The sequence below is a fragment of the Ascaphus truei genome, chromosome 5 (assembly GCF_040206685.1).
Source record: "Ascaphus truei isolate aAscTru1 chromosome 5, aAscTru1.hap1, whole genome shotgun sequence".
NCBI lineage: Eukaryota > Metazoa > Chordata > Amphibia > Anura > Ascaphidae > Ascaphus > Ascaphus truei.
The window spans coordinates 78526557-78537867 of record NC_134487.1 but is presented as its reverse complement, the minus strand read 5'-3'; the positions used below and the strand labels follow the sequence as shown (position 1 = coordinate 78537867).

The 11311-nt window shown below is 40.2% G+C and overlaps 1 protein-coding gene across 2 annotated transcripts in view; it reads right to left on the bottom strand.

Moving 5' to 3' along the window:
- Positions 1-586: 586 nt before the first annotated feature.
- The window catches only part of PDZRN4 (PDZ domain containing ring finger 4), a 549862-nt gene continuing 539137 nt past the window's right edge, over positions 587-11311 (bottom strand). For both annotated transcript variants that reach the window (XM_075600078.1, XM_075600079.1), the window contains 2 exons: positions 8974-9090; positions 587-2840 (listed from right to left, as the gene is read on the bottom strand). In XM_075600078.1, coding sequence (XP_075456193.1) covers positions 1314-2840; positions 8974-9090 — 1644 coding nt within the window. In that variant the 3' untranslated portion in view covers positions 587-1313. The remainder of the gene's footprint in view (positions 2841-8973; positions 9091-11311) is intronic.

Sequence of the window (11311 nt, the reverse complement as noted above, 5' to 3'; positions counted from 1 at the left end):
TATGCGGCAACAGCTGTGTAATACTATGCGGTAACAGCTGTGTAATACTATGCGGTAACAGCGTGGTTTGCAAAACAAAAATGTTCTCCTCATTTCAATCGCTGCTCTTTTCTTACACCAGTTTTGCAGCAAGGAGATGTTGTTAAATAGTCCCAATGATCAATGGGGTGTACAAAATTCATCACATTTCACATGGTACGTGCAAAAAAAAAGGTTTCTTACAGCTGAAGAAGAATTTTCACTGCCACAGTACATCCCGCAGTATAATTATGTTCACTTTTACAAAAGGGCTTCTTGTAAACATTTCCTCAAACAATGCTCAGGGTTCTTTTGTTACAGTAACATATTCTAGTATATCTCACCCTACAGCGCTAAACTAATCATTAGATGGATTTCTCACATGTAGCTACTTTATAGAGGAAAAAAAGAGCATAATTGTGTCTAAACATTCTCCACCTAATTTAAGGGCTTTACACATAAATGAATACTTATCAGTCTGTGACACAGCAAAAGACAGCATCTATAATAGATGTCTACAAACAAACTTGAAATCCTGCACAGGGAAACTGTATGTTTTATTCAGAAAATGTTATTTGTAAGGCTTACACCACCAATATTCGCCGGTATAGTTTCTTGTACTATTTACGCATATTTGATATTATATTACATTGCATTTGAAGAAAGTAAAACCACATTACTATTGCCGTTTTTTGTCAAGGATGAATAATAATTTATTTCTCTTCCACCTCCACAGTTATTATAACTAGCTACATGACCGATGCCACTACAAATCATGGCAACATTGCCCACTGACACTTGACTTGGACAAATACAGTTGCAATTTACATGTTCGATGAACAACGTCTCATTAAAACAAGCTTATAAACCATAAGATGAGAAGTGGTACATTACAAAGTTTTACATAGGATGTTAAAGTTTAGCTGCATGTATGCCAAAAAGCAAGTATATAAAACTGTTTATTTTGGTATTTATATTGTCATGAAAGTAGAAAAAAACTAGAGAAATAAATCCAGATTTGAACGTACAATAGATACATTAGAGTAAGAAAACAAATGGCTTTTTTTTTAAATTCTCATTTTCTTTAAAAATTAATATCAGAGTATTTTCTGGGGTAATGAAATACCGGCAGTTACAGAAAGTATTTATATATGAAAAACAAAATGTAAAATTACCAAGTAGTTTTGCTTACAAAAAGTGAAACTATAAACAGTCACAAAATATATAAAAATGCCACATTGAACGAGGCAATCGTACTCTACCTAAAAAGGTAGCATACTCCTTGACAGTCATAATCAAACAGTAGTGACTGATAAAAAGGCATTATGTACTCTGTTTCCATCGGGAGACTTTTCACCGTGTGTCATGAGTTCTTGGATTGTCATCCAGTTATCCAAAATTTTCTTGTTACGTTTTTTCATCATTTTTTTGTGACTCAGTTCAATTATGCTAACTTCCTTTTTGCCCTCACTGCCACTCTGAGGGCTTTCTTTAAGACACTCCAGTCTGCTACGCATCATAAATTCTTTTCTTCTCCTCTGCTCCTTGGCTCTCATTAGGTGCTGTTTCCTCTCCTCTTTGCTCCAGTAGCGACCCATTTTCATTTCACTCATTGTGTCATCATCTGTAGTCATTCCACTTCGCTCTTCCTTGATTTTTAAGGCACGCTCTTTCAGAAGCTTGTCTCTTACCGGCCTTTTTGTTATGTACCTTGTGCCATCACTCCTGATTTTCACTTTCCATTCCATCCTGGGCTCTGTTGACCTTTGTGAGTCTTTGCACATGGTTACTAAGTTTATCTGACTTTGTGCATACTCCACTGCAGATTTTTGTTGGATAAGTTGCATGTAACTTTGATAATGTCTTGCATGAGCTGGTATATTTCCATATCTATATGCTGAACTATGGTACGGTGAAAGGTAAGGTATTTCCTCAGTGCTTTGTTTCTTGTGTTCGGAGAGTTTACTGCATTCTAATACATTATCTTGGCATTCTGTAGTGAGATTTTGCTCACTAGTGTTAGATTTGGTTGGGGTATTCTCAATGCTACTCAGTCCTGAAGATAAATGATTTTCAACAATAGTGCTTCGGAGATTTTTTCGATTGGTAATGCTGATTATTCTTTGAAGGGAGCTGTCAGGAGATCGGTCTACAGTTAGAGGAGTGCTCCTACAGCTCTCGGCTGTGTTATAAGCACTAGAACTGTCCTTATCTGATCGCTCCGGATGCTCTATAATATCATCCAGTTTACCTTTCTGCAAGTCTATGCTGGTGGTATAATTTCGCAATCCATCATCATGGATTTCCCATATGTCCTCGCACTGGTCTCTTACCTTTTGACGTCGATGGGCCTGCATAATACTTTGGCACTCAAGTTCAATGTTCCTTAATTCTTCATTCAGTAGCTGAAGTTCATGTTCTACTCCACCCTGCTCTGACCTACTACATTCAATTGTGCTGCTGGAATAGTAGAGATCATACTCTCCTCGATTTCTAATCTTGCACTTCAGCTCTAACATTTGCTGAAATCTGTCGCATTCCTCATCCTGATTACCAACAAAATCAGATTCAATGTACTCTCCAGACACAAAACTTTCATTGCAGTGTAGCTCAATGCTCCCTAATGTATCCTGGCTTTGTCCTAACTCCCTATTACTCTGCAGTGAAATGTTGTTCTGATCTTCTGCTGGATTCTCCACTTCGGAACTCTCATCATTGCGTTGGCTTTCGTCTGTACGTCCCACACCACTATCCTTTTCATGGTTGTTGGAGGAAGAGGTGGCTGTGTCTGTTGTGCCATCTTCCTCTTCTGGCTTTTTTTGCTATAGGAAAGAAAATATTTTATAAATCTGGTTTACAGTGATGCAAATTACACACTATCTACCAAGTGCACTGAATCATAGCATAGGGGATAGAGGAAGGAAAGCCTGAAAGTAGCCATTTTGCTGCCAGTGGGAACTGTCACATGGCAGCAAGCAAAGGGGTTGAAGAAAGTTCTTGATCAAGCAGTACTATGCTTTCTGTACATCTATTTTTTTTATTTACTAATAGTAAGGACCTAATTTTTTTTAACTTATATTGAAGAGTAATTATTCTGCTTATTTTTAAACATACAGGGGCATATATATCACAGCAAAAGTGGAGCAATTCTAGGGCAAAATAACTGCACTGTACTTTATATATCAAAGAAAATTACCATTGAAATTAATAGGATTTGTTTCTTTCATACGTCTTATGCTGCTTTATGGGCCCATAATTGCTCCATAGACCCCAGAAAGGGGTAGACTCAAGGTAGTTGTGAAAAAGCACATCTTTACTGAATGAGTGGAAGATATGTGTAACAGCCTTTCCGCAGTGATGGGGTCAATGACATTAAAACAAATACTTAGGAGCCTTATATAGAGAGGGAGTTCAAAGTTCAAATCTAGAAAGTCTGGAAAAAATGGACAAACTCTTTTCAGACTGACTCTCTCTGGCTGTGTAAGATAACCATGTCAAGGTTGAGAGGATTTATTAGCCCGATTACATGTAATCCAGCAAGCAACTACAAACATTATTATTATTATTATTATTATTATTATTATTTTTTTAATCAAAAAAGATTATTCATTTTATAATTAAGGAACATATGTAATTGTTCGACTGAATTGCAAAGGTGCTCATGCTGAAGTCCTGGAGGATCTTTCTACTAAGCACCGCAAACAGTTTTTTGGGGGTGCAAAACGGGTGCAGGGAAATCTAATCTTTCATTGCGCTTCTATGTAGTTGTGGATTAACCTGAAATTTCTCTATCTCCGACATCAGCGGGAAAAATTATGTAACTTGTTTTTTTTTTACTCACAGAAATCGACAGCGCTTTGTGTACAAATGTTAATGATCTGTACTAAAAAAATAATGTTTTTTTACAACAAAAAAGCACAGACAGAGAGAGGCAGGCATACTTTTAAAGGGATTATACAATTTAAGAGGAAACAGGTTAGGCACAATGGATTTTTCAATCTTCATTATGTTTATGGTTGATTCTATGGCAAGAATGAATACATGAAAAATCCATTGTGCCCACCCCTTTCATCCTAAGGCAGTCCTCCAGGTTTGAACCTAGTTATAGATTTGAAGCAGGAAGTCTCTGGAGCCAAACTATGTTAAATTTAGCTCCGGGGTCCCCCTGCTTCCCGAGATACTGGGCTCCGCAGGGCGTGCAGTATCTCCTTCATGTTTAAATGTCCCTCATCACGCGGGAGCATTGGAAGCTGCAAGGGTTGACGTCACCTCCTCCTATTGGCCCGCAAGACACAGGACATTTAAAGCTGCCATTATATTAGCTGGACAGCCCCGTCTGAGCTGCCACCTGAAGGAGATACCGGCACCGCTGCACAGGTAAGTATCTCTTGATGCAGGGTGTCCCAGGAGGTGAACTTACCGTAGTCTCGCTTCAGAAAAACCCTGCTTCAATTGTATACCTAAAATAATGCAATAAATGCAACCTGAAGGGCTGCTTTAAATTGTATAATCTTTATGGGAGGTGGCAGACTGCCACAGGAGTTTGGATTCACCAGTATTCTAACAAATGGACATACAGTAGCAACATAACAGCGAGTGCTCTGGGAAAGCCATTTTTGTATAAGCTTAAAGGGATCAACTTCAAAGTAGATAAGAAACAAAAAGGGACACACTAAGGGTGCTCATTTGCATGTCTACCTAGAGCTCCTGGCTGCATTGGAAGCACTCTGTACTGTTTGATTATGTAAGGAAGGTTTGGGGACATGTCTGAGATGTGAATGTGCTTTATCATTGCTTTTCTCCGTACTGTAAGGGACTAATCACTTGGAGTAAAGCCACAGAAATGTTTTGCATATACACCAAAACAGTTCTTCACAACACAGTATTGCAATGCAGTAATATTCAATAATAATTGTGTGATTTCTTTCATACTTTAAAAACACTCATCTGTTCTATGTTTTTAAGCTCATCGTCTGCACAACCTTTTGAATCAGATGGATAGATGAAAAGACAATTCATCTGCATTATATTTTTACTCTAAATGGTAATGTCAAATAATATTTCTTTCACTTACACTCCTGTCATTAAATGCAATTTACATGGGTTATTTACAGCATCTATGAACCCATTCAGCATCAACAAAATGTGTCTGCTCTTTAAAAAGAAGTAATTACATAATTAGGCATGATGGCTAATAGCAAGTGGGAAAATGTGCTATAATCAGGAAGCCTACAAACATTGAAGTACTAAGTGTTATGTTTTAACCCACACACACTGGAATGGAAGATACATTACCATCTTAATATTTCTTCATGAACAGTAAAACAAGCTTTTATTAAATAGATGTATCAATGTGCTGAATAATCCACATAAATACATTTGAAATACAGCCATTGGTTGCAGGTTACAAATGGTATAGGTACAAACAACTCCCTTATGGTAATCCCTAAATGGTAATTTACTGTACTCTAATAAAAAAAAAATCATACTTTAAAAATACTTTTCAGTCATCTGAAGTTTTTATGGGATTAAGTGGTGCATTACATTGAAATGAATGGGATATCATATTATATGGAATGAATGGGAATATGGGTTGGGTTACATTATATTTAAATTAGAGGCACACTAGTGCTGCCTATCATTACTGCAGAGTACTACAGCGACACTAATCACCATTTTTGAGGCTGCTGATCATTCGCGGCTAAGTCATGGTCGGCGCATCCGCAAATCGCAAATAAATGGCGGGAATTTATACTTTTATACGTTTCTCACGGTTACGAAGGCAGTAAGTCTGGCTACATTTATATGTAACAAGGAATCTATTTACATAGTGACAATTTACTCCAGTGTTGCCTGTTTTTAATGTGAGTCCACACATAAAAACACTCTTCAAGGGTTTAATCATTTGGTTGTTCTGGTTTCTTTTTAAATTAAGAATATTTGTACATTGGTACCTCTAATTGGAGGTGTGTTTGTCAATCCAGCGGTGCGCAAACTGGGGGGCGCAATAATTTCTTGGAGGGGCGCAGCGGTTACAGAGACCCCGCACTCTTCCCCACGGCATTTAAATTAAATGCCGGGGGAGGCGTGAGGCCTCTGTAACTCACTTACCTGCAATCTGCCGGGTTATCGGCACCACGACGCCATGGCAACGTGGCATCATGTGACGTCACGCGTCGCCATGGCAACATACATCAAATGATGCGACGGAGTCATGTGACGTCACGACCTGAGATGTCATATGACGCCGAGTCTTTGGAGAGGGGGGGTTCGAATGCTGCGGCTCCCGGGCAGGGGGGTGCAGCTCAAGATGTTTGCGCACCCCTGTGTCAATCAATTGTTTGTTCAACCTTAGAAGGGCCAATAAAGATAAGGAGGAGAGACTGGAGTATAATGCTTTGCCTGTGCAAACTTCTATCCAGCATATATAGTACTAAAATCAAACAAAGGGAATAGAATGAGCAATGTTTCCCAAAATGGTGGGCTGGTTCTTTCAAAGTGGGGTCAGAGTTGTTAGAGAGATAAATGAACTGATGTCAAAGACAAAGACAAAGGTCACTACACTCTGCACATATTGCTCGACCTCTCTGCAGCCTTTGATACTGTGGACCACCCTCTTCTCCTTCACATTCTCCATGCTCTCTGTACTCTTTACACAGTCTCTCCATGTGACCTTATCACATCTCTTGGATTCAAATATCACCTCTATGCTGATAACACACAAATGTACTTTTCTACCCCTGACCTTACACCTGATGTACAGACCAAAGTCTCTGAATGTTTCTCCGCTATATCATCCTCGATGGCCCTAGTCGACTCAAACTTAACATGTCTAAGAAAGAGCTCCTTATACTTCCTTCCAATCCTGATCCTATTACCCCTTCTACATACTGTAGGTAGCACTATTATACACCCAGTATCACAAGCACGCTTCCTAGGTGTCACATGTGGCTCCTCCCTCACATTGTCCTCTCACATTCACAATGTAGCTAAAACCTGTCATTCTTTCCTCCATAACATTTCTATGATTCCCAATTTCCTCTGCCAGTCTACTGCTAAAACTCAAATGCAGGTTTCATTCTCTCCCGTATTTGATTTGATTATTCTAACCTTCTACTGTATGGCCTTCCACCCTCTCACCTGTCTCCCCTACAATCTATCCTAAATGCTGCTGCTAGAATTACTTTACTCTCTCCTAAATCTGTCTCAGGGTCTCCCCGGCTGAAATCCCTCTCCTGGCTTCCCATCAAATCCCATATCACACACAAAACTATCCTCCTCTCTTTTAAAGCTTTACACTCTTCTGCCTCTCCTTACATCTCAGCCCTAATTTCTCATTACACACCGTCCTGCTCAAGGATGTCTTCTGTCTACTCATTTTGTATCTAAAGTCCTCTCCCGCCTAAAACCTTTCTCCCTCACTGCCCCACACCTCTGGAAGACCTTAAAAACCCATCTTAAAACACACTTAATAACGAAGCACATGAGTAGCTCCATGGCTGATACTATACACCTCAAACCTTACCCAGGCCCCTTGCAGATACACTTTCCAGAACACCCTCCTACTGTCTCTGTAACTCCTTCCTACTTACCCCTTACATTGTACTTCAGGGCAGGGACTCCTTTTCCTAATGTTACTTTTATGTCTGAAACACTTATTCCCATTATGTGTCATTATTATGTCACGTGTATTACTGCTGTGACGTGCTATGTACATAGATGGCACTATATAAATAATGATATACATACATAGATATACTAAAGGGAGGGTTGACAAATGTGCAGACATAGTGAGATAGAAAGAATGACAGTATTCCTGGACCTACTTATTAGATTAATGTTTATTCTATCGAATAGGAATGTTTGGGTTCCCAGCCACCAAATCTTGGATCTCTTTCTTTCTGCACTGAAACAGAATTGGTGCCCCACAGGCAATGTAAATATTTTTAGAGGGACCCAGTTATAAAAAGATTGAGAACCACTGAGCTAGAGTAAATCCAACCTCCCATGCCCCCGTTTCAACTGAAAGGTTTACACACCCACTTTAAAGATTGTTGGGAGATTTTTAAACATGTTTTGGTGTCTAAGTTTTATAAGTGTCAATCACTGTGATTAAACTCCTTACAAATGTTTGATTATTCTGCGTTTTAGGAAAAACTGCATCAGTAGTGTTCCCAATTCAAAATTTTTATTGAAATTTCTAGAAAGTAAATTTCTATCCTGCCGTTTTGTACACTACTGTATATTGTTAAAAAGCTACAGCCATAACAAGCACTATCAGCCATTGAACCATAATTTAAGACACCTTTTCAACACTACATATTGTCAAGCAGTCTTCCACTTATTTCTAGAATATTTCATTTACAATCATGTAATGTGAATATGGCCAATAGTGGCTTTAGTGAGTATATAAATTACAATGGAATCAAAAAATATCACATGCTTTTCAGGTTGTAGTAGAATATTTTAATGGATCAACATAATAAATTGATACAAAATCTGAAGTTAGAAATGCAATGTCTCCAAAATGTTGTCTAGAACAGCAATGACACGTTATGGTTCTTTTATTCAGAGCTGTTGTATTGGTCCAATAAAAGTTATTACACCCTTTAGCACAGGTGGCTCAATCAGTGGCTCAGTCAACGAAAACCTGACCTATTGGTGGCCCTTGAGGACTAGAGTTGGCCGCTCCTGCATTATACTGTATATTTAAAACCATGTGGGAAATGAGATGTACCCTTAAAATGCTAAGACTTGGCCAGCAAAGTGTAGGGTCCTTCAGCACAGCAAGGGGAAATACCACCTTAGTAAACTTGAAATGAACAATGTACAATATAAGACAAATTGCCAAGGAAGTATTTGTCTAACTATTGATGTCATTATGTCCCGTATGAAAATCTGTTGATGCAAATGAGATTAGAAGTTTTGTTTTTAAATATGTTTAATAATTTGTACCTGTTGCACTTCATTAGCTGTGCATTGCACTGCTTCGTTGTGTTGTTCTTCTAACATTTCCATGTTTAACTCCTCCAAGAATTCATTCCTTTCATCATCCAGCCACCCTTCATCCAGCTGTAAAGAATACATTAGCACATCACAATACATTAGTAGTAACACATGGTAATATAGTGTAAGCCCTAATAGCAAAGGCTGCCCAGTTCCTTTCATCATAATGACTTTCTTTTGCAAAGCATGCTTTTTATACTTTGCTTTATACCAAAAAAAGGATGATAGTATATTCAAGTTTGGTGCCTTTCATCCTTCCCTTAAACAATATGACTGATTCGTTCCTAATATGTTCAATCTCATAACACAAAATCATTTTCTTTAACAAATATGGAAGTAGCAGTAAACAGTATGTCCATTTCCTTATCTTTGACATTGGGAAGTAGCTCAGGACCATGTGATTGCTGCAGTGGGAATCAGACTATTCATTAAAATGCTGTTGTTTTGGTTTACATTAGTATGGAACAATGATATAGAATAAAATATTATTACAAAGCTTACATTCTAAGACAAAATGGCACATTTGGGAGCTTGCGATATAACACACTAGCTGAGAGACCCGGCGTTGCCCGGGATGTGAAGTGTGAATAAGTATGTGTAAATATTGTATTGTAAAATTGTAAGCTAATGTGAATGTTATGTAATATTTGTGAAAAGTGTATTTGTAAAACAACAACAGTAGAAAGCACATGTATATGAGGGCAATTTTGGTAAGTGTATGTAACTTTTTACGGTTGTTAGTTTTGAAAATGTTAGTGTTGGAAAGTGTTGGTGAAAGATGGTTATGTCAATTGTTGAGAGTAGTAATCGTGAAGTGTGTGTTGGTGAAATTAATGTAAAGAAAAGATGAGTGCAGTGAATTGAGTGTGTTTGTGGTTTGTTGAAGTTGGTATGAGAATATTTATAAATGTTGGGATCACAGAGCGCTGTTGCCTCGGGGGGGGGGGGTGTTAATGTTGGGATCACACAGCGCTGTTGCCTCGGGGGGGGGAGGGGTGGGGGGTGTTAATGTTGGGATCACACAGCGCTGTTGCCTCGGGGGGGGGGGGGTGGGGGGGGTTAATGTTGGTTCTGTGTGGTGTGATCTCCGGAGGAGCTGCGGCCACGTGCGGTGTCCGTTGGTGATGTGAGGATCACACAGCGCTGTTGTCTGTGGGGGGGGGTTAATGTTGGTTCTGTGTGGTGTGATCTCCGGAGGAGCTGCGGCCACGTGCGGTGTCCGTTGGTGATGTGAGTATCACACAGCGCTGTTGTCTGGGGGGAGGGGGGTGGGTTAATGTTGGTTCTGTGTGGTGTGATCTCCGGAGGAGCTGCGGCCATGTGCGGTGTCCGTTGGTGATGTGAGTATCACACAGCGCTGTTGCCTCGGGGGGGGGGGGGGGGTGGGGTGGGGTGGTTAATGTTGGTTCTGTGTGGTGTGATCTCCGGAGGAGCTGCTCCCATGTGCGGTGTCCGTTGGTGATGTGAGGATCACGCAGCGCTGCTGCCTCGGGGAGGGGGGTGTGTGTGTGCGGTGTCCGTTGGAGAGGTGAGGATGAGACAGTACGGTGAGGTGAAGGGGAGGTGTTGGCAGTGTAGGCCGTAAGAGGCGGTGTGAGCGTGCGGTGTGTGTGGTGTTGTGTGAGGGTGTGGAATGTTGCAGTGCTGAAAGCAATAAGACTGTGTACCTGATTGTGCAGTTCTGTCGTGGTAGCAGGCGGTCAGGGTTTTCTGGGTTGAGAGCAGTGAGGGTTAGGTGCAAATCTCTCAGAGCAGTGAGGGTTAGGTGCTGGCAAGCGTTCCCAAAGCTCAGTGAGTGAGTGGTGGGAGAGTGTGTCAGTGGTGTAGGTCAGTGAGGGGTGGGACAGTGTGGCAGTGGTGTTGGCCGCAGACCAATGAGAGTTGTGCGGGGGCGGACCGCAGACCAATGAGAGGTGTGCGGGGGCGGGCATGGCCTGAGGCGGAGTGACAGGCCAAAGGTGCAATCAGATTGTCCGTAGGGACACAGGAAGATGCAGACAGGCATACAGTGCTTTCACTAATATATAATAAGATATTGTATTGCACCATCAGTGATTCATTCATTTCTTGTAGTTACAAGTCTAGCCCAGTGTTTGTCATTGAGATACTCCTGACTAGCTATGTTTTCTGGATATTCACATTATCTTTGTAGTGTAGATGTACGGTTGGTGATTAATTGATTTTCCCTAAAATCTGGTCTGGCTGGGGTGTCCCCTGGAGAGGGTTTAGAAACACTGGCCTACCTAAATAGAAGGTGATAAAAAATATATTTTGTTGTTCAAATATC